The sequence below is a fragment of the Miniopterus schreibersii genome, assembly GCF_964146895.1.
Source record: "Miniopterus schreibersii genome assembly, chromosome: 10".
Taxonomy (NCBI): Eukaryota; Metazoa; Chordata; class Mammalia; order Chiroptera; family Miniopteridae; genus Miniopterus; species Miniopterus schreibersii.
Window position 1 is genome coordinate 68,359,902 of NC_138110.1, and position 24,331 is coordinate 68,384,232.

General features: G+C 40.2%; 1 protein-coding gene across 4 annotated transcripts in view; it reads left to right on the forward strand.

Moving 5' to 3' along the window:
- The window catches only part of PLCB4 (phospholipase C beta 4), a 300,552-nt gene that overhangs the window by 155,673 nt on the left and 120,548 nt on the right, over positions 1–24,331 (forward strand). For all 4 annotated transcript variants that reach the window (XM_081150345.1, XM_081150343.1, XM_081150344.1 and 1 more), the window contains exon 2: positions 21,540–21,638. In XM_081150345.1, the coding sequence (XP_081006471.1) occupies positions 21,555–21,638 (84 nt within the window). In that variant the 5' untranslated portion in view covers positions 21,540–21,554. The remainder of the gene's footprint in view (positions 1–21,539; positions 21,639–24,331) is intronic.

A 24,331-nucleotide genomic window follows, 5' to 3' on the forward strand; every position in this document is an offset into this window, starting at 1 on the left:
TCAGCAAGGATGGCTGGGTTGGAAGCTTCTCTCCACATGGCCTGTCAGCCTTTTTGACATGGTAGCCTCAGGGTCCCAAAAGGAAACAAAGAAAGAAAATCCCAGTGTTCAAATGCTTCTCCTGCATCTGATTTGTGTCAAAGCAAGACACATGCCCAAACCCAGATCCAAGGTCTAAATATTCTCTCTACCTCTATGGAGAAGCTTCAGGGTCATATTGCAAAGGGGCATGACATAGGGAGGAGAAGACTTTGTGGCAGTTTTTGCAAATGGTCTGAGGTGCCTGGGTGAGGGGCAGTGTATGTTGCAGCGCAGAAGGGCCCCACCTCCGTTTTAGTCAGAGCTCGTGGGCTAGAACTAGTCCCATGGACTCCAGTAAGGATGGACACAGAAGAGGGTAAGAAGTAAAGCCTTCTGGCTCACTCACACACCAAGGGAAATTCATTTGGGCCTCTGAGAGCGAGTGTTATTCAGAGACACCATGCATTTCCACCTCCAGCCTTTCAGTGATTGGAGACTGGTCTTCTGATAGGGATGCGAGGGAGGAGGGAGGGTTGTGTGAAGTGCTTTACGTTTTCTGTAGCAGATGGTGACTTGACTGCTACCTGCTAATCACACACAACCTCTCAGACATTGACCTCACATTTCCTAATCCTGGGATCCCCTTTCCCATTTCACTTAATGAGAATCCTTATCCTTCAAGGCCCAGTTCAAAAGTTCTTGCCAGGAAGCCTTCCTGATGTTGTCTCCCTAGGTAAGGGTCATCTCTCCTGTCTCTAGCTTCCCATAAACTATTATACAGCTCGTGTTGAATTATCCACCTGCCTCTCCTGTGCTGCAGGAATTGAGTCCTGTAGTGCGGGGCCTGTGCCTTTTCCACTATTGAATTCTATATAGTGCCCAGTCTAGCATGTGAAATAACTAATAGCTAATCTGTTTGGGAAGGAGAGACTGTATTTACCCCGAGTGTCCTAATTTATTCCCTGTGTATTGTAAATGTTAATGTTCTATTTCATTGTTTTTCATCCTGAGTCACCAGCACGTCAGACCACTGTCATGTACGGATTCTTCATTGCAGAAAAGCGAGACGATTGAGGCGTTCATTCGTTCTACACAAGAATATATTGAGCATCACCTTTGGGTTACATGTGTTTTATGTGACAGAGACAAAGCAGAAAACACACACAACTCTACTATACTGGTGGAGGGATATAGAAAACAAATATAAACAAAATGTATAAAATATTGGATACCAGATATTGATGTGTTTTAAGTAGAAATATAGAGCTGGTGAGGGAGAGAGATCCTAGTGCTGGTGGTGGTGGTACCTATCTTGTAATGAGTGGCCAGGAAGGGCCTCTCAGATGTGGTGATGTGAACAGTGACCTGCAGGTAGAAAGTCATGCAGATGTTTAGGGAAGAGCAGTCCAGAATAGGAGCTGGTATATGCAGAGGCCCTGAGGCAGAATTATGAATGGCCTCTGTGAGAAACAGGAGGAAGGTCCTTGTGGTTGGTGTCTAGTGAGCATGGGAAAGGACTAGGAGACGGGAGGAGCGAGGTACGTGTCTAGATCATGTGGGGCCTTAGAGTGCACTGCATAGACTGGCTGAGGGAGATGGGGAGTCATGTAAGTAAAGAAAAACAAGTATCAAAGGCATCGAGAATTATATGGGTTTAGGGAGAGATGGGAGGGGGGTGAAATGTGTGTCTCTGTCCTATGGTCTTTCTTTTCTCTCTCCTCCACCATTAAATGGGTTTCTCACCCTGTTTCCTCCTTTGAAAAATCTCCTTCCAAGATTGACTCTGTGTTAACAAATTATTAATACCTATAAAAATATGTACAGTGAGATTTGGACATGTATAGAAATGCCTTCTTCCATCAGAAATAGAGAAATAGAAGAAAGAAAAATAGATTATATAGCTCTTGTGGGTAGTTTACTAGATATAATCCTTTTAAAAATGAGTGCCATATTTATGTATTGCTTTTATTATAATTTATGTTCTCAAAATTACTAGTTTTACACCGAGTCTAGATAGCCCTGCTAGCTCACTATAATAGATAAGCAGTTATTTAACTTAAAATGGCCTTGATGTCATATAGTATACATGGGGTGATGCAGAGGGTGAGCATTGACTTTCTACACGGAAAAGCAACCTGCATGCAGATACTTTCTTTTTCACAAACTCATTTTGGTAAAGAAAACCAAAGCAAAGAATTTTCTGTATTTGTTTGGTAGGTGTAATTTTTTATAACTTACGACAAAGATAACATGTTGTAATAAGTGTAAATAATATAGAAATTTTTAGAGTTCTAGAAATGTAGGTGTAGTCAGTTCATTATGGCATTATTTTAACCAAGCCAAACCAGCCTTTTAATGAGCACATTTGTTTATTTTCAAGATAATTTGATTATAGCTGAGTTGCTGTTTTCACGTGACTAATATTAGGCTGTTACGTGCATTGTTCAGGCAAAGGAAAAATTGAATTACCATTTTGAGTTGCTGTGGCCCTCAGTAAGTAAAGCCTGTTCCTTGCCCTCTCTTGCATAATATAGTACAGAATTCACAGCATCGAGAGGTAGCCAAGGGTACATGCTCTACAGCTGCAAATAGCATCAGTGTCTATTGTGAAATAGAACAAACCTTCGACCTCGAGAGCCTCCTTCAAATAGACTGTATGTGTGTCCATTTTTGGATGGAGAAACTCCTTGAAATATAATTTGTGGGATTCTCTGGTTTTATAGTAATTGGATGAAACAGATCTTGAAATTAGTCCTTCCCACTCTGAGCGCACTTTTGTCCACTAGACTGTGTCCACGTATCATACATAATCATGAGGGATCCTATGTAGATGTATGTATTGATGGGTATTTGAAATTAGCCTAAAGCTTAGTGTTTGTTCCCCCCCCCCACTTACTATATATTTTGGGGGTATAGATGTCTACAGTTGGGCTTATTAGTAATCAAGTAGGCTAAAAATATAATTAGCTTATAAACACATTTGGGGTATGTCCCCACCCATCAACCTTTATACTTTGTAAAGGTTTTACTAAAGAAATGAACCTTTATCTAGCATCTCAGGAGACTGTTGGTATGGTGGGGGAGACTGATTTTCGTTTGGGAGGTAGCAGTTAGGGAAGGCTCCTTGGCTTCTGGTTTGGCATGCTTAGCACCCATTTCTGAGGCTTAAAGCCTTTGTGTTCATTGCCTAAGAATAGTTGAGAACCAGCATTTTATTCCACGAGGCACAGAGGAAATGCCAGTTCTGCAGGAATCACTTGAGCTTTGGAATATAATATACTAACTACTTTGCGGAGAACTCGAGATGTATCTTGAGGTACTACATCTAGGTTAAAACACAACCATGAAATTCAGTGGGAGTTAAGTTTTTAAGACTATGCCAAGGAGGTCATCATGAGTCATAAAAATCATGGAGAGAGAGTTCCTAAATCAGTTATTAAAATCTGCAGAGAATTGAATGAGGGAAGGAGGGCCTGAGGTCCAGTAGGAGGGAATTTTCACCAGCCATCAGCATCTGGGTATAGACTTTCCACCTCCTGGGATCTGCATGGTCATACCACCAGGAAGGTTTCCATGGCACCTTCCTGGACACGGCACCTTACTGTGGGCCAAGCTTTGTGTTCAATCTCTTGCCAGGTCTCTAGCCTATGAGTCAAAGATTGACTGTATTTATGGGGGCTGGTGAGACTGTAGGTGCTCTCTAAACATCAAGTCATGCTTTTCATTCACCAGGGAGCATCGTAATCTTCCAACACCTTTGTTATCAGTGAAGATTTTATTTTCAAAAAAACTTGGCAGTCATTCACAATTGCCAAGTAACAGGTTTCTGCTACCTGATTCTATCAGGTAAACTTGACACCTTTCCTGGAATATGTGATCTAGAAAACTTAAGATAAACGACTCAGCAGTCTCAGGTACGGACATACCATGCGTTTCTCTCTTTCACTCAGCTCATAGATGAAGGAATTAGGAGACAGAAGGGATTGTGAAGATAACTAAAGTTGTTACTGGCACTTGAGTTAGAATTTATCTTAAAAATATCAATTTACTGCCCGGCTGGCATGGCTCAGTGGTTGAGCGTCGACCTAGGATCCAGGCGATCGGGGTTCGATTCCCGGTCAGGGCACATGCCCAGGTTGCAGGCTCGATCAATGACTCTCTCATCATTGATGTTTCTCTCTCTCTCTCTCTCCCTTCCTCTCTCTGAAGTCAATAAAAATATTTTTTTTTTTAAATCAATTTGCTTCCATACATGCAACACAGACCTTAACCACGTTTCTGCCTGATTCCTTTGTGAGGTGAGAGTGCCAACAGAATGAACCGTTTTGATAAGCTGCCTCACAATTTTAAAGCATATTTAAAGTTAATCTCTTAGAACTAATAAGCAATGATGCCATTTTCCTGATTGTATTTTTCGGAGACACAGTTTTATATCCCGCTGCTTATCTGATTTGAAAACGGTTGTAATGTTTGGAGAAAGTTAATATCGAGTCTTGCCAAACCTTAATAAACTTCATCTTGAACTAATATTTCAGGCTCGTGGGGGATTTCTGTATGCTAAGCTAGATTTTAATATTACAGAAGTGCAATAATGACCTTTCCCTAAAACCTTAATAAAATTACTTTGTGATGTTAATTGCAGGAGCATGGGAACTTTCTTGAACAAAAGAGAGAGAATGTGTGATTTATCTGCATTTCACAATTTTATCTTATCTCTCACTTCTAAAGATCTCTGGTGTTTTTCTTTCCCTTAAGCCAAACAGTCATTTCCATAACTTAAACTAAACAACAGACCCAGAATTTTCAAAGACATGTTTTCCCTTTGCACGGTGTCATTTAGCTGCTGCTGAGGTGCCTGTGTCCTGATAACTCTCATGGTCTCCATGCTGTTAAAAGAAGTTAAGATAGGAAATTTCACCCATAACTTTAAAGTATTTAAGATTAAAATGCCATTTGTGGGTGGCACGGAGCAGCTGTCTAGTGGCAAAGCTGTGTACAATGGTTTATGACAGATGTTGAATGAGGGTACCGTATCCAGCTCATAAAATTAAAGTGATGAATGTTTGACAAACAGACTCCAACTTCCCAGAATTAAAATGTTGGCTGGTATCCCGAAGCTGAAATTCTTTGGTTCCCAGAGACTGGCATATAGATGACCCCAAATGACCAAACTCTGAAGCCCATAGAAATTGACTTCATAATATTTTTCGTCAGTTCTAGTTTAGGGTGGAAAAAAGTAGTAAGTGTAGTGAGTGTGAATCAATGTTTTCTAAACTACCCCTTGTGGTCTCCTTGATGGCCTGCCTCTTTCAGGAGTCTCTTTCAAGTACCCAAATCAAAGACAAGGTGAAGTCTGTTTAAGGAGTAGAAAGTTATGCCTTTTATTAGCTCCGAGACTCTGCCAATGCAAAATCGGGTATTGATTCCCCAAGCAGTCAATCACTCTGCATCTAACTGTTTACCATTGAGTTTTAATCAATAGTCTTACACAGAATAAATATCAAAACGCGTATCACTGCACACTTGAAGTTGAGAGAGTGCTTAGACTTTGGGTCAGAGGAATTTGGAAAGAGGCTGTCAGGTCTTCCCTGGAGATGGACTAACCCAGCTTTATTTCCTGAAAAGACATTAGAGGAGCATTTCATCTGCCATCTCACGCAGGGCAGCAATCCCTTTATAACCTCTGAGAACAGAGGACATCTAAATCCTTAAGTGACTGGAAGCATCGCCTGTGAAATTTAAAAATTAATAATTTTCATTGTAAAATAAGTTATTGTTTTCCTGGTGTCGATTTAAAAGCTACACTCCTACGACCCCCAATCTTTCATTCATTGTTTTTCCTCTGAAGGAACACAGACTGTCCGTATCACGTCTTCCCTGCGAGTGATTTTTGGTGCAGGCCTTGAGGGTGGGGGTGGGATGGGGTGACGGGTGGTCAGTTCAAGGATATGGTTCTGTCACGGCCCCACCAGTAGGGTTGTGAACTGTGCCCAGTTCACCAGTTCTTTGTTCCCACCCAGTGACAGGAAGAGCTCAGATTAACACTGAGATCTTTGGCAACTTCTTTTATTAATTGCTGCTTAAATGGTGTTACTCCCTTCACCAGCTTTCTGTTTGGTAAATATGCTTCTTAAAATTATGTCACAGAGGTGTACAAAATATCCTAAAGCGATGATGGGATCTAAACTAGTTTGCTGAGATGATGAAATCCCTTGATAGATGCCTCCCCAAGACTGCATTAAGTTGTTTAACTTGGTTAAAGTTTAAACAACTCTCTCTTCACCAGTAACTCATTACGGTTGGAGTTTACCAGAAGTTTAGGTGTTTTTTATATAAAAAGCCAGGTTTTTTTGCCCTGCAGGGTTTTTGTTGCTGTTGTTGTTGCTGTTGTCTAACCTCCATGAAGATCTTTGTGTTGATCTTGCTGACTTGGCCCATTCTTCCATGCAGTCGTTTTGTATCCGTGGGCTCAGCCCAGGACATATTTGGACATCTGAAGCGCTGGAAGGGGCGGCGGTGGAGGGGGGAGTTCTGGAGAAGAGAGAGAGTGGCGATGCCACAAGCCTGCCACACTAGGGAGACTGCAGGAGCAGCAAGGATGGAAGACGGAAGGGGAGGAACAGACACGTAGAAACAGGATCAGTAGAGTACAGGGTGAAGGAGGGAGTTCACTTCCAGAGAGGCTAAGATCAGGAATGAGAAAAGGACCTTGAGTTTGAAGACTAAAAGGTCCAGCGACTCAAAGAGTCATTTTGAACAGAATAGTTGAGGTAGAGTCTGTATTTTAAGACATTTACAGTGAGTTGATAGTTAGGAAATGGTGATATTGAGCCAAGCTTGTTTTTACCGTTTAAAGAAAATTGGCCATGGGATCGTATGACATAGATGGCCGAAATATATCGTAATTGTAAGCCTTTCTCTCTTTAAAACTTCATGAGATGTTTTGTTCACAAAACCCAATTTAACTTATCATTCATGCAGTGATCATAATTGAATCCTATTTTCTTTCCCATTTTACCCTGGGGATTAGTTTCAATTAGGGAAGAACAAAAATTAAAAAAATATATAATGGCTTACTCACACTTGTGATTTCATCAGAGTTAAATATAGACAACCACATTAATTTTGTTGAAACGCCCACCACAGATATTCCAAAATAGCACCATAGGCCAACTAATGTCCTGGACCAAGTGGCTACATCCCGATGTTTTGATAAAACCGAGTTTCCTCTCTTATCACATTTAGAATACTCTAAAAAAACAAAGCTAGAAATTAAAGACACAGTGATCTTTTTAACAGGAAAATTCTTCTAGGATTGCATTTTAAAGAAAGAAATAAACCTTGAATTCATTTTTCTTTTGGATCATATAAGCTATTTCCTGATTTTGAAGCTGAGGTGAGTTTGAAGTAGGAAATTGGATAGTGGTAGTAATAGAGGCACCTCCTTTTTGGAGGCAATCCTTAGTTTTGGTTTAACTACCTCTCATTAAAGCAGCTTAAAGACAATCCCAGGAAAAGACGACTTTCCCTCATCTTGGTGAGAAGCCATATCTTCAAAGAGTTTTACTGAATTTAAGGAACTTTCATCTTGAGAACCAAGATCAGACTGAGGATTTCAAAGGTTTAAGTCCTAGTTCCACCGTAATTTGAGAGAGCCTGCTTTTCACATTTTGCAGTTGGGGTGTGATTTGTAACTTAAAGAGAGTGTGTGAAAATACTTGGTAAAATGTAAGCTGTTGCCTAAAGAGGTTGGGTGCTCTTACTGTGAGAGCTGTGGGAAGCTTGGTGGGACGACAGCAAATAGCCCCCAACATCTGCATTTACTGCTGAGTGGTGACAGGAACCACTTGCTTTTCATAATTGCAGGAAGTCCAGCATCTCTCGCCTAATGAGAAAGTCATCCTTCTAGTCTTTAGGTCAGGCTGTTGACTTTACTCCGGTGTCTTTGAAACTTGCCTGCCGTCTTGTAGCATTTTAGACTAAGTCCAACTTTACCCCCGAAGAAACAAAATAATTGATTGCAGATGCAAGGACCTGAGCAATTTTCAGTAACGTTGCTTATTAGCGTCAACACTTGAGGGAACCAAAGGCTTGTCTAACAGAGGGGCAGGGAATTTAGTTAAAGAAGGTTTGTTTTGCTCTCTTTTTTCCCACCCTCCTGATCTGGCTTGAATTAAAAGTTAGAGACATTGCTAAAATAAAATAGGACTGGAACCCTTGGGAATCACTTCACTTCCGACTTCTCCGACCTCTGATATCCTTCCCCTTGCCTCAGGCCTTATTAGAGTGAGGGATGTTTTTCAGAGTCTATAACAACAATAGAAGCAAACACATTTTAAAATAATCCAGTAAAAGCACACATCGTATGAAAGGAACTATTATTTGAAGGCTGTTGACCTTACCAGAATTGGGCAAGCATTTGGCATCTTGGAAGTCTGCTTTGATGCTGAAGAGCTGTCCTAGAAATGTCACCATGTCATTACCCTGTCACTTGCTCTTCAATGCACAATAGTACTGCATTGTTTTTTCATCTTACTTGGAGCCATCTGAAGGTGGCTTTCATTTTAGGAAGTAAAACATATTTCAGGAAGGATACATATGGTTCTTAAATAACATCTGTTTATTTGGAGCTCAAATAATATTTAATCAAACTGATCGGAGCTAGAAGGGATTAGACAAATCACTGTTTCAACCTCCAGTTTTTACAGACGAGGAAACTAAGCCTCCAAGAGCTTAAGGGGCTTCCTGAAGGTCACACAAGTAGTCGGAACCGAGCTGGGACTGGAATCCAGGTCATCCATCTCTGGTTGCCCTGCTCTTTCCATTCCAGCAGGCTGTACAGGTCATATTAATTTAATATTAATTGTGGAACAGATGTAATATATAATTAAAGTCAGACCCATTTTTTAAGGTGTGGCCAAATTACTTATAGAACCATCAAATTTGGATCATTCTAATTCAGTTTTCTAATGTCACATTAGAAGACCTATTTCAAATTGTATGAACACTGGTGCTGGTATTTCTGAGGGGAATGATGGTGAGACAGATGAAATGTTCAGTCTCCCGCTGGTCTCGCTGACAGAGCCAAAGGCAGCGCATATTCTAATATGTACCTGGTTTTTATGTGCACTCGCGCTTACGTAAGCAGTGCACACAGGAAGCTTTCCGCCTCGCTGGAAATAGTGGTTAATTATATGATACCACACCTGGAAAAATTAAACAAAAAACCTGGACAGTTACCTCTTTTTGAAATGAACCGAGATGAAGGACTGTGCTCCTTTTTCTTTTCAGACTAATTGTGGGTTTTTTTGTTTTTTGCATTAAAAAAGCAGAAGAAAGGATTGGGGATTTTTAAAAAGAATTTGCATGAACCACAATGCAATATACAGATGATGTATTATAGAATTGTACACCTAAAAGCTATATAATTCTCTTAACCAGTGTCACCCCAGTAAATGCAATAAAAAATTTTTTTAAAAGGCCAAAAACCAAAAAGAAAAAGAATTTGCATGAATATAAAAAATAAAATCAGCCTCCTAAAACCTTAAATTCCATGTAATTTTTTCTCACTTTATTTTATTAGTTCCATTTCTATCCTTCCTTTAAGTTTTTGAAGAATGGATGTGAAACATTTAGAACATGTTAAGTGAGGGGGCCACTGAATTTGTGTGACATTTGAGGTTTATTTCAGCTACAGCTCTTTGACCACAGGTTATTTTCAGGTCCTATGGTACCCTTGTGTGTATGAACATATAAAAGCTCTTAACTTTGGAGACCTTTTAGCTCAAAACCTAAAAAAATATTTTCTCCTTTTATGGTCTGGACGCAGCTCCAGCCTCCCTGGTCTTACACTTTACCCTCATCTTGTGACTCCTGTGTAATAATAGCAGAGACCTGTTTATAAAATTGCTCGGAGAATGTTTAAATATCAGGAATCTTGATTAAATTTAAGAGCCCATTGTCTGTGTATGTTTATTTTAATAAGAAAGTAGTTTCTAAAATAAAGAGTTCTTCAAGCCCTTGAATTTGTGCCGCTCCTAGTCCAGAGCAGTTTCCCTGTTTTTGTAGAGTCTCGTCTTGCAATCCTCAGACTTATTCCATACACACGCCTGAGGCAACATCAGATAGATTATTCAAGCAAAGATAAAATAAAAAGCTTTCCTTTGAAATACTCGTATAATTAAAACAAAATCAGGCCTCTAAAGAGAGCATTCTCTCTTGGCATTTTATGATTCGCGTTGGTGATATTTTGCCTAATTGTGGGAGAGCCAGTTCAAGGGCAAAGGAAGGGCAAGGTATGAAAGACTGAGCATAGAAAAGAGGAGGCCCCTATGGACAGCCCCGAGAGTCTCTTCCACAGAGGCTGTCTCTGTGGATAAGAAAACCACATACCCCATAAGGACAAGGTCAGGGGTGGCCCCCACCTCAGGACCCAGGTGCCAATCTGAGCAGTTCTGAAAGGGAATCAGTGGTCCGAGGTCTGGGCTAAGGGCTGGGCATAGCAGAGGGGGGTGCGCCCCACCAGGCTGCAGAGCCCAGTGAAGAGTGGGAGCTTGTTTTATAGGCTGGGTTCCAGCCAGGCACCGGGGCAGCAGGGTTTGTGTTGGGAACAAGAGACAGGGAACAGCATTTCAATACCCTAGAGGGGAGAGCAGGTACACACACAAATGGTACCCGCGTGTGCATTTGGGTAACTGGGGAAGCGTTTATTGTCCTTTGCCTTGATTGTTTCTATTCTTGGTTGAGAGCTCCTCCACACAATAAGATATTCATTCATTCATTCATTCATTCATTCATTCATTCATTCATTCATTCTGTCATTCTGTCATTTGTTCATTGTTTACTGAGTGTGCACTGTATGGTGGACACTATAATAGCCAACAAGGCTGGCCTTCTCAGAGTTCCCCCTGGAGTGGAGATACAGATAAGCAGCTGTTCACAATGTAGCATGGTGGGCTCTACAAGGAGGAAGGACAGGATGCTCCAGTGAAAATACCCAGTTTCTCTTGCTGATACGCACAGGACAACCAGAACTATCCAAGTTTAAAAGAGAGGCTCAGGAATAAGGAAAGAGAAATGTGCAAAATGCTGAGTGTTATTTGGGGCGATGAGTCAAGTCTGACAAATCCAGAGAGAAGAATGTGATGTGTTTGTTTTGTTTTTTTTTATTTCAGAGAGAGGAAGGGGGACAGAGAAAGAGAATCATCAATGATGAGAGAGAGTCATTGATCGGCTGCCTCCTGCTCACCCCCTGCTGGGGATCGAGCCCACAACCCGGGCATGTGCCCTGACCGGGAATCGAACCTCGATCTCCTGGATCACAGGTTGATGCTCAACCGCTGAGCCACGCCAGCCGGGCTGTGATGCTTTTCTAATGTCTTTTGAGATGCTGCTGCTTTCCAGTGTAGCCAAGGACATGTGTCTCCTAGACTCTTCATGTTTTGTTTAACATGATCTTTTTCCTCGGCTCTTTTGTAAATGGCAGCTCCTTAAAGACTAAGTTTGTTGATTGAACCTTTATTTACCTAATCTCCTCTTTCGGAATTCTTAGGAGAAATGTTAGCATGCATGGCTTATAGTTATCAGGGATCATAAAGGTTTGGTTTAAAAGGAAGAAGTGCTTAAAGTTCCTTGTTAGGTGACTCCAATATCTACATTATAGATTAAACAGACTGAGTGTTTGGTTATGTCACCCTTCATTTGCTTTCTTCAAGCCGCCTGTTACCCTTAACTGGTTTCTTCAGACTTAACCCTTCAGGGTAGGGCTGGAAAGAAATGGTTGAGGAAATTACCATTTCCTTAGGTCCTCAGTGTCTACTCTTATTCTTGGTTGGAAAGCAAGTTCCAGGACCCAAAACCTCCATATCCTTGATTTTCCATCCCAGAGAGAAGTGCTAATTCTAGACAGATGGGCTGTCTTTATTACCTACCTGAGGTTTAGTCCCAAATAACTAGCCATCCTCCTTCCCTGGTGAGCTGGCCTGGGCTTCAGCTGAAGATCAGAAGGCCCTTTCCCCTTCTTTCTCTATTTTGTTTTGTTTTGCCTTTTTCCTTTTGATGAAGGCTGGATCCAAGGCAGTTTTTTCCAGTCTTTAGAATCACTTGGCCACCTGGATATACCATAGGTCCCTGGGCCCCACCCCAGATTTTCTGATTCAGAGATCTGGATGGGGCCTGGGATTTTGCATTTCTAGTAGGTTCGCAGATGATGTTCACTGTGTGGATACCACACTTTGAAAACTACTCATCTAAGGCAAGCCCATGGGGCCTGTATATTCTCTAGTCTTTCCCCTGTGCTCCTGGCTTGAATCCCCACGTTGACTATCCAGATTTTACCATTGGTAGCTCAGAGGGTGTCCCAGTAAAGAAGCAAGGCTGAGAGAGAGGTCAACCCAAGCCCCCATTCTCATAGTCCCCACCCTGGGACCTCTGGGCTCTCCAGGGACACCACAGACTTCTGTCTTAGCCTCACAATTAAGAACACCATGAAACAGGGTCCAAGAAGGACAGTTATTTGTCTGATCTATTTATGACTCCACTGAAAACAGTACGTACTCAATCTGTAATGTTGCCTTTTTGTTTTCCATTCCCCAGACCTTATCAGAACCCTTACTGTGGGAGTGAGAAGGACTGACCTCTCCCATACGTTCTTGTGTAGGACTAATACTACCACTCAGAGAGAAGTTGTTTCTGTGCATGTTATACTGGACACATTCCCCATATAGTCTGCAAGTTCTGGTCTTGAAGACAGTGGCAAATTCTTCTACTTTTGACAGAAAGAAAAAATTCCACTCCTTTGTTGATAATTACCCCAGGTTTCCCTAATTGTCTTATTTCCTGGGACTGTTGTATTTCTCAGGGCTGTTGAACTTAACTTGGTTTGTCTTACATGCTCAGTAGTAGTAAAATACCTTCTGCTGTTTGCTGGGCCCCCTCCATCAGTGAAAACAGAAGTACTCTATTTCAGAGGCATAAGAGAAACAAGATGCCTTTACTTTGCAGAATTTTTATAATATGTAAAATGAAGCTTACTAACACAGATTTGTTATTACATGAAGCCAGAGAAAACCCAGTTAAATTATATATTCCTTTCTCCAGGTTTCTACCACACACACTATATATTTTCATATTCTAAAGGTTGATTTATCTAGCATTTGAGCACACACAAAGTTCTTTTTAGCAGTCCTGTCTAATCCACTACTCTAAAAGTCATTAACATGCACATGTATCTTCTATTTGTAAAAGATCAGAATACTATTAAGCACCAGGGACTTACTTAACGTTTAGGAGTGAGACACCTCAGAAGACTTCATATGGAGGGAGACAGGCCCCTGCAGCTCTCAACCTCTGCCTGCCTGTGTGGCTCCCTAAACCTGGGCCTCCGTGTGAGCCCTTCAGGGGGACTGTAACCAGGGATGAGGTCAGTAGCGAGGCATTATCAGGTCAGAAAACCCCAGTCACAGACAACTACTTTGTTTTTTAACCTCACCTGAGGGTATGTTTATTGAATTGAGAGAGAGAGGAAGAGAGAGACAGGAACATTGATGGGTTGCCTCCTGCACTCGCCCTGACGGGGGATGGAACAAACGGCCTTTTGGGGACAGTGCTCCAACCAACTGAGCCACCCAGCCAGGGCTGTTGACAACTACTTTTAATACAATTTCAGCCACTTGATGTGTTCAGAAGGATGTTGGAGAGCTGGCGTATAAACTTAGGTGCCATTTCCAAGGCAAACAAACAGCATGCAAACAACCTTTTGAAACAAATCAGTTCTTTCCTTGGGAAACCGTATACCTCATCGGGTTCTAATTTCTTTGAAAATTGGTCATTAAGACTGAATTCTATGTGCAGAGTTATTCATTACAGTCAAATTAAACTGTCCTAAATATCCCACAAAACCAAGCATCTTTTGCATGATGTGTAAAATTCAAATATCATTGAGCCTCTAAATGATCATAAGTACCACCTAATAAATTTATAGCAGCAGTTCACTTCAATCATGTCACTCGTCTATTTTGTAATTTTGTAGTTTTAAGTTACGTTTGCCTCCTAATTATGATGACTATTGAGACAGAGAGAGACAAAGCCTAGATGTTTGCTGCTTTTATTTTATTCCTGTTCTGTTCGTGTGTTTTTTAAACTCCAGGAAATTATTTTAAATCAAGAGGTGCTTTATTGATAAATAAATGTACTTACATATTTAGGATGAATTTAATGGATTTGTCATGGCAAAGGCCTTAGGTTTTTTTGTAATTTCAGAACTCGTAAGAAATGGAATCCAGCACCGCCTAAATCTGTTTTATTCCCAAGCGGAAGTATAGGAGAGGTTTCAGGGTTAATACCAAAGTTTTAGTCAGTATTACTAAGTAACTCCTTCCTGAGAATCAGTCTTAACTGGTGTGTGGTAAGGCTCCCGAGGTACAGTCAAGATTTTAGATCTTGAAAGAAAAAGAACATTTTACAGCTTTATTAGTTTCTCCCTGCTGTTTGTTCTCGGCAGGAACTATGGTGGAAAAATGGACAGTATTTAAAAATTGATTTATATCAAGAAAAATAAAATATGATTTTTAATGTCACCTTCTCTTTAGAGAATTTTTTCTTGAATATAAAAATTAAAGAAAATAAAAATCACCTAAAATTCTGTTACCGAGATGTAATTAACTACTTATATTTTGGTATATGTTTTGCTTGTCTTTTCACCTTGTCAAAAAATATGTGTGTGTGTGCATGCTCACGTGTGTGTATAAGAAATGTGTATATAAAACATAAAAATTGGGGTCATTCTTGCGTATAATTTTTTACTTCATAATATGTTCCGAGCATTTGTATTGCTTGACAAAAGTTGTGAATATATTTAGAAACTCTTCTAAATTTGCTCTTTTTCAACAAATAACTATTCATTGAAAGCATTATTTTTAATGGGCACAGAATATTTAAGTACTATAGTATATTTAACTAATTGCTTAGTGATGTTCATATTAGGACAATCTTTTTCTGCCATAAATAGCACAGTGGTGAGTGTCTTTGTAATACATAGATTTTCTGTGCATTAACTTAGGATAAATCCTACTAGTAGAATAACTAGTTCAAAAAGTGTGGACATTACAAGGCTATAGAAACATATTGCAGAATTCTTTTCTACCAAACTATACAAGAATGCCCTTGACCCCCCCCCCCCTTAATAGCATTGCCTGTTATCATTTTCTTCATTTTGAACCTTTTATATATTTTTTGAAAAGATTATTTAATGGCTTGTTGAAAATGGAGGTATTTTTAGCAAAAGGGAAGAACTGTCATTAATGGTGTAATAGATCAGTGTCAAATTAGATTTTTGCTTGAAGTAAAGCCATTTATTTAAAAGCTCTGGATGATCTGATCTAGCTGTCCATCTGTTTTTAGAAATATAAGGCTATCTTATTTAAAGATTGAAGAGCAAGACACTGAAATCTGCTTGACAGAGGCAACTAATTGACTTTTTGTCAGTGGAAGTTTTATCTCAACACCGAGTTCTGGAAAACAGCCTCGATTGTTCTCATCATGGGGTCATATGAAGTCCCCGGTTATTTGGTTTAACAGGATTTGTATGGTTGAATGGGGGAGGGGGGGTTAATTCTTTATGCAACTGTTTTTGTCATGAGGTTGAAAGTAAAAGATAAGTTACTCTTAAGGAAGTTTATAAATTTATTACTTGAATGTTATATGCTATCAAGTGGAAGCAAATGCCTTTTCAAACAAACTCATTTCTTTACAAATAGAAATAAAAAGTGGAGAAATGCCTTGGCTGGCTTGGGGGAAGCTGCAAAGTTTATTTAAAGTTTGTATTCATTGCTGAAGCTCAAAATTGTTAAAAGACATCTGGATCCTGGGGAATGATATACTGTAGAAATATCTTTACTCTTCAAAGGGGCGTTGGAATAGAAGGACAGGAGGTATCTGAATTCATTTCTAGATGACATTCTATTCTGTACTTTTCTTTCTGTTTGTCTTTGATTAAGTTGAACAGATGTATGTTGAATGCCCATCTGTTCAAGGCAGAGCTGTGCCTACTGCTTTTCAGATTGATATGGCAATTTGCTAGGCCTTTTAGGGAGATGTCCACCTTCAATAGGCCCAATGTATTTGTTTCCCTGGGCTGCTGTAAAAAAATGCCACAAAGTGGCTAAAAACAACAGAAATTTATTTGCTCGCAGTTCTAGAGACCAGAGCTCTGAAATCAAGGTGTCTGCAGGGTCATGCTCCCTCGGGCTAGAGGGGAGAATCCAGTCTTTGCCTCTTCCAGTTTCTGGTGGCTGCCAAAACTCCTCAACTTGTGGCTGCACCACTCCAGTCTCTGCCTCAGTGGTCACATTGCCTCTTTCTCTTCTGTCTGTGTCAAATCTCCCTTTGTCTCCCTTTTTAAAGGACACTTATGATTATATTTAGGGTTCATTAGGATGATTCAAGATAATCTCCCCATCTCAAGACCCTTAACTTAATCACATTTCCAAATTTCTTTTTTGGCATAAAGGTAACACAGATATTTCAGAGATCCAGATATGGGTATCTTCTGGGGGCCGTTACTCAATCTGTCTTACTCAGGACCTTGAATACACCTGACTTCATGAACTTCCCTCTGTCAGTTCTCTACCAAAATATGAAGCATATGTCCAGAAACACAACATTCTTTGCCACAGATTGAACCGACTGGCCTATGGAGGGAGAGTTGACTCAGTAATTGAACCAGCATATCTGGGATAGGTGGTGTGGTAAATGTTAGAGACTACCCAGCAGATTTAAAGGTGCATGGCAGAGCTGGCCAACAAACAAAGAGCTGCTCTTCCTTAGTTCATGCCAACTGAATGGATGAGTGGATGAATACATGGAAGGCCGTCTTTATGGATGGGCATGTTCTACTTCAATATTTGGTTCCCCACAGCCTGCCTGAACTCCCTTGTCACCCCCCTACTAACTCTTCAGTTTCTTGTCAACTTTTCTAGAAGGAGCATTTTGCCAGTGCTGTGAAACAAAGCCTCCTAGAACTCCTCTCCTCTCCCGTCCCCTCCTTGCCAAGCTCCACAGTCCAGGACTTTACCCTCTACAGCCAGTGCAATAGTTAATCCGTTCCAGTTGCATAAGAATTTAAAAACAATAAGACTATTGAAATGTGCACTGGCCTCCTTCCAGCAGCTGCTCAAGGTGTTTACTCTGGAAAAGGTGCCGAATTATATGTCCCTTCTTTGTGTAAATCCTCCTGTACTTGCATGTTTCTGAAGAAGGAAGGCCCTTTCCTGTGGGCTGTATATGGTGAGGTGGTGTTTTTCTAGGAGGTGGAGGAGGCAGTTGAACCTTGAAGTATCTTGTAAGTGAGGCCTTGGAAGGCAAGCCAGAGAATTTGAGAAGAGGAACCTTTGGCATGGCCCAGTAATAGCACTTTTTTATTAGTTAGCTGTGGGTGGTGGGGCTTTGAGATAATTGCAAAATTATGTCCTCATAGAGGGACCAGTTCCCCCCTCCATGCCTTTTAAAAGAAGTAACTGTCCTTTTAACTTTCTCTGGAGTCAGTTGAGCTACAACATGTACCTTCATTTGTTCCCATTTTAAAATCAATTACCTGGATCAAACTGCTGTTAAACATGATTGGCTGCATCAGCCTTTTCTAGTCTGTAGGTCATAGTTGTTTCTAGTCTGTAGGTCTATGTAAAATAACCCAGCCGCTGCCCCTGACGGCAGGCCCTAGGACGTATTTCAGAGACACTGCGAGGAACAGCTCCCAGTGTATAACTGGAAGAATGCAGGATACTCCAATGTCATTTTGCAAAAATGCCTCTTACCTTGTTCAGAACCCCAAAAGCTCTGAGGAAGTAAGCCATACAAAGAGCTCCTGCCTCCACGGCAGATGTCTTTAGAGACTAAGGTCAGATTACCCTCCTTTTTCTGTTAGCCCCCACCAAATCCTTCACAGGATGAGACCATTACGACGAAATGGGTACCCAAGGAAGAGAGGCCCATTTCAGCAGTAAGGATCGTAGTGAAGTCTGAGAAACATCATGTACTGAGGATTGATGTGTGTTCTTTCACTGAAAGGATCCTGGGGAAACCAGAGTTAAGCCAGCAAAGGATGATGCAAGTTGACATAAGCTTTCTCTTCGTTTTCGTTTTTGATATCACCTTTTTTATGGCAGAAGTCTCTTGTTGTTCACTGTCCCCTTTTAAATAAAACCAAAGGGAAATATCGAAAGGCGTAGTTGGCAGCAGTGAGAACACATCAAGGTCTGCAGAAGAGAGGTGTTTCGCCCACTCTTTTCCATAGTCTGATCGACCAGGGAGGACACTGTAATGTCTTTTTCATCTGGTCTCGTGTTCACACTTGAGTCCTTGTAGTTGGTTAATTCTGAAAAACATATCCATGGCAGCTGGAGGGAGCCTGCAGGCCTCTTTTTATCTGGGGGAGTCTGCAGATCTGTTTCATGGCATGGAAGGCATGAATGTACATCATTACACTAGAAACTTGCTCCTAAGCTGCCTTGGGTGAAAAGGCTGTGTGTGTGTGTGTGTGTGTGTGTGTGTGTGTGTGTGTCTCAGACACTGAGAAATGAAATGGAAAGACACAGAGAAAGACAAATTGAGAGGAACAGAGAGACAGAAGGTAGGAAGAGAGAGACCCTGGTACAGTCATTATAGGAGACAGAGACATGGACCAACCTACACATGGGCGGCCTGGGGTAAAGCACCGCCGCTTCCTCCACTCTCCGCATCCCAGCTCATCTTCTTGGCTTTACCTGGGGAGCCTTGGTGCTGATTAGTGGGGGCTGCTTCCCACCTCAGCTGCCCGGTTGGAAGACCCTCCACGCTTTCCCCAGCCTCTAGCTTGGTCGGGGATGAGTAATGGGGAAATCCCCCCCTTACAGCAAGGGCGCCGTTGTGAGAAAGCTGCCCTGAAACATGACCTCCCAGATTTTTCATCTGCTTTAAATAATGCATCCACCTATCTGTATGATTTTAACTTTTTTTTTTTTAGAAATTTGCATTTTTTATTTACACAAGTACACATAACTCAGGAATCTATTCCCATAATAAAAATGTCCAGCACAGAGATAGCACTAAAGATACCTTGGTTTTCAGCCCCAATCCTTATTTCCTCCCCAGACATAAGCAGGACCATAAATGTGGAAGGTTCTTTCCAGAGTTTTAAGTAATTTAGCTAAACATGGATGTACCTAGAGAAATATGTAGGTGTATGTTGTGTGTATTTACATAAACCGTATTACTCTGTGTGTAGCATTCCGTAGCTGTGTATTTAAAAGGTAAATGGTATCGCACTGTTCGTGTTTCATATCATTCTGTGGCTTCCTGGTTTCCCTTAATGGTGTGTGTTAAAGATCTTTCACATCAGGTGCACCTCACCTTGTAACGTGTGCCAGGATATGCATATACTGGACTTTTCCCCTTTATCTCTTTAGGGAGTGAATGGCATTGCTTTATTTTCAATGAAGTATTTCAAATTATTATTTTAATAACTTTCTGTAATAGATCTATATCTTAGGTAGAATTTTTTCTCTGTAAGTGGTACTGAGCTCTAAGGCTGGTTGGTTTCTTATTAACCCCCTTAGGATGTCATTGTCAGGATCTGATCATGGGACTTGGGAACTGAGTTGGGTAGTAGCTTTACTTTTTTTAATGTCCTGGAAAAATGTAGGTGCACAGGATTTACCTTTTCCTTGAAGATTTGTTAAACTCACCTGTAAAACCATATGGGCCTAATCTTTATTATTTCATCAATTGCTCCCTAGGTCTTTGGTCTGTTGAAGTATTCTGCTCATTTTGTGAGCCAGTTCATTTTTAACTTTGAAAACCTGCCATGTTATTTAGATTTTCAAATATTTTGATTAAAGTTATGCCTGTTATTCTTTTACAGCTCTCACCTTTTCCTCTCTGTACTTTCCTCCATCTCTCTCTCTCTCCCAACACACGCCCTTTTATTTACTATGTAAGTGTTCAGATTACAATTCATTTGTAGTGATCGCTCTTTGACTATTTTTTGGCTTCATGTTACATGTCTAGGTTTTGATGTATAACGTTCCCACCATTTGTTTCTAAGACGTTTATAATTGCTGCTTTGACTTGTCTGCAAAACTCAAGAATTATTTAGACGTATGTGTATAAGCTGATGTTTTTTCTTATGTATACAGATTTTCTGCACTTTCCGTCATTAATTTATAAGTTGGCCTAGTTTTGGTCAATAAGTATGGGGATCATAATTTCTGCCTCTTGAAAAATGCTGAGATTTTCTCTATGGCCTGATCATGATGAGAGTTTAGATTGTTCTATGTGTAAGGAGTGGCTGGGGGTACAACAAGGGAATGAAAGAAAGATAGAGATAGGTAGAGGTAGAGGTGGTCGAGGTAGAGGTAGAAGTAGAGGTACCTGGTTGTCTAACCTTCTGTTTCCATTTCCCATTTCTCTGCACCTCTCAGCCATGCTTTCTATTTCCTTTGTGTTGTATTCTGTGAGACTTCCTTGACTCAACTCCATCTAAGTTCTCTTTATAATTCATATTTTTAATATTCTTTATAATTCTCTAAAATTCTTTACCTTTTAAAGAATTCTTCAAATTTAAAAAAACTATAACTCTTAAAAGTTTGATTTCAACAGTACTTTTTTAAATTTCTAGAATTTGTAGTTCATTATGTTTTGGGAACAGAATGCACTCTCTCCTCCCTCGGAGGATATCTTAAGCCATACTTAAGCCAAAGCTACCTGTCCTGCTGTTTCCTTGGGTGTGAGTTCTTCTGCTTACTGTGCTTGGTGTGTAGCTCCTGTGTTCTTGGCATTGCTTAAGTACCGGGTGATTCTTGGTGGGTGCTCACCTTGTCATTTAAAATGTTGTGCGTGCAACTGTTGAACATGCACCACAGTGCATGGTGCTGAGAGTGGTGGGTAAAGGGGACCCCCAGCTTTTCTAGGTGCAGGCAGCCACCCTGAACAATACCTGGGCTCTCTGTCAAAGTCATCTCAACCTTTGCTAGACAGCAGGCATCCTGTTGTTTCCTGAGTGGCCCAAGTGAGGAAGAAGTGAGAGAGGCTTTACCAAGGGCAGTAAAAAGTTGCAACCCCTCCCACTGACCTGCACTCCATGCCCCCGTGGACGCCTCCTGCCCATTCAGGCACCTTCGGGCTCTAGCGTAGGCTTTGCAGCAGCCCCTCCTATGTATAGGTTCAGGTGTGTGGTTTCTTTCTCTTATCTGCTGCCATCTTCATAATATGATCTTATTTGATATGATCTGAAGAGAAAGGGGAAGCTTCCCAAATGACTACCTCTGTTATTTCTTAATGGTATTATTTCTCCAGGTTTAGAGACAGAGAGAAGAGAAATTTGGGTCAGGTATGGGGAAGAAAGAAAAAAGACAATTTATGCACTTGTTCCGTGTGTATGAAGAAAAGCTTTGCAAACACATAAATATAAAGTAATTAACCTTTGACCTTCACTTGTTTTTAAATTTGTGTACTAATGAGTTTTTTTGTGTGTTTGTTTTTTTTAGGTCTTGAATATAATCATGGCCAAACCTTATGAATTTAACTGGCAGAAGGAAGTTCCTTCCTTTTTGCAAGAAGGAGCAGTTTTTGACAGATATGAAGAGGTAAAGAGGTGTTACTAATCCTTTCTCTCAAAACATTCTTATAATTATTTCATTTTAATTACAGTATTCAGTAAATAGTCTCTGACAGAGTAAGAACATCTTTGAGATTTATAAGTTGGAATAGTTGGAATGAGGCAGCTTAGGAGATATAATAATGATAATGATACTGTATTTATTGAGCACTTACCATGTGCCAGATGTGTTGATAATGATGCTATAAATTATTGAGAGCTCACTGTGTGCCAGACTGTCTTCTAAAGCATTTTATGTGTATGTTTAATTCCTCACAACACCCTTACAGGGTTGTTGCTGTTATTATCTTCATTTCACAGATGGGTTTCATGTAGTAACAGTCTTCGCTTAATGAAGTGCTTTGGGCAGGCTTTCTGCATAAAACTTTCTATGTTATAAATGCGATAGTGATTGGACCTTGTGCTAGTCATTTGCTTTGCAGGTTTCATTCATACAGAACAGTTTGACCTAAGCTTTGCATGCCTCTGCTTCTGTCACTTATTGTTTCTGCAAGATGGCAGGTGGCTCCAGGCTTTTTGTAGAGCAGGGGCTTGGGAACCACCAATCTGTTCAGAAGGTTGAGGAGGTGGGTTGAAGCCTCATGAGCATTGTAAATGCCTTGTTTTTCTTAGATTGTACTGAATTTGAAGTGAATTGGAGAGGGGTCTGTGGTGAAACTGTGTCACCTCTAAGGCAAAGTGAAATGTAAAACGCATTAAGACTCCATTTAGAGTCAGAGTTGGTTCCATTCAAAATCAATGGAAAGTTATATTGCCACCTTGCAGGAACAATACATGAGAGAAGCAGAGACATGCAAAGCTGAAGTCTAACTGTTCTGTATGAATGAACCCTGAGGTTCAGATTGTCAGGCCTTGCATTATGTCTGGGAGCCGATGTGACTAAGTACTTCTTGACTTGTTTTTTCCAAAATGTGTTTCATAATACTCTCTAGATTTACACCAAAGTTGCTTTTTAAGTAAACAAAATTGAGCAAGGCAAAGGATGGGCCCCACTGTCGTTGCTATTTCTTATATTGAATTAAAGTATTGAAGGGACAGCTGTTGATATGACTGAAACTTTACTGCTTCTCAGAAAGGATAGCTAATTGTATTCTGCTATAAGAAGAAACAGAAAATAATATTCTGTGTGGACACAACCACATTAATTCTTTGGCAGTTTTCCTTTAGTCTTTTTCTTTTTTTCCCCTCTTTCATAGCTATGATCATAGTGTAAACTTTTGCAAATATATATCATGACTCCCTATTGTAGGATAAAGGAAACTGGTCAGAATGAAATACAAGGCTTTCCATAATTTGGCTCAGGCCTGTTTCTACAACTTCATTTCCTACAAACTTCCTACACATATTCTCTGCTTTAGCCATAAAGTCCAATTACAATTCTACCAGTAAACTATTCTATTACATGTTTTTTGTATGCTGCCCTCTCTTTCTGAAGTAGACTTGTTCCTCTTTGTTATACTGGTGAACTCCTACTCATCCTTCAGAACCCAGATGAGAATTCCCCACCTCTTTGATATCTTTCTTGATGCATTCAATAAGAATTGATAACTCCTTTGTGCCACTACTAACATCCCCTTGCACATATTACACTTCAGTCACCTTTATTTAATGTTTTTGTCTCTCCTACTATACTCTGATTTTCTTGAGGTCAAAGACCATATTTTACTTATCTCTGTCCAGGTACTAGCAGAATGCCTTCAACTGCTAAATTCACTGTAGATGTCTAGTATCAAAAGGGACTTTAGATACAGTTGATTCCAACTCAGTCTGGTTAAGTTGTTGTTTATTTGTTCTTCTTGATCATTGAAATGGTGAGAGGACTTGATAATACTTGAGACCTGTGTGGGGATCTGTACTTCAACAGATTCAAAATATTAGGGTAAACCATATGAGATTTTTATCTTTGAAATTATTGTAGTTGACTGCTTTTATCCACTTTATACAGCTTGGCAAAGAGGGCCAAGGACTAGTTTAGGTGTATTTCTAAATTTTCTCTCAGGTAAGCTGGGTCTAGGTCGGGTACCTGTGTCACCAAGATGATGGCCATTGCCCTTCATTATGAGCTGGTGAGAGACGTCACTCCCTGAATCTGCTAGAGTGCCCCAAAAGGTTGGCAGTTTCTAAGGCAGTTTCCCAGGCTCTGCAAAACTATAGGGTAATTAGAAAATACTACATGGCTTCCAGTTGCTCAGAGAAGGTCATTGTGAAGTCATTAAATTAAATCATTGCTTGAGCATCTGTAGTACTGTCATATGAGCAGAAACATATTAGAGGAAAATGTGCTTTTTTGATAAATAAAGTAAAATGTGATTTGATGAATTGGAAGTTCATCAAAATGGAATCATTTTTTATTTCTCATGATGATTTTCTTTATTAATCATTGTGGCTTGCTCACATTTAGAAAATACTGATTACTTGTGTTTCTAAAGGCATTTACTTTTTCTCCAGGTTCCTCTGAAAATGAGGTAAAACTAGGAGGAAAGACATCGTGAACAAGTATTAAATACATCTAGCTAAGCTTTCAATTTTCTGAAGTGCTGATTTACTAGGATTTTAAGCAAAAAAAAAAAAAAAAAAAAAAAGAATTTCATAAAGTATGTCTCTTTAAACAACATATCAAACCAGAAAGCCAAATAGTATTTCAAGTGGACTATAGCCAAT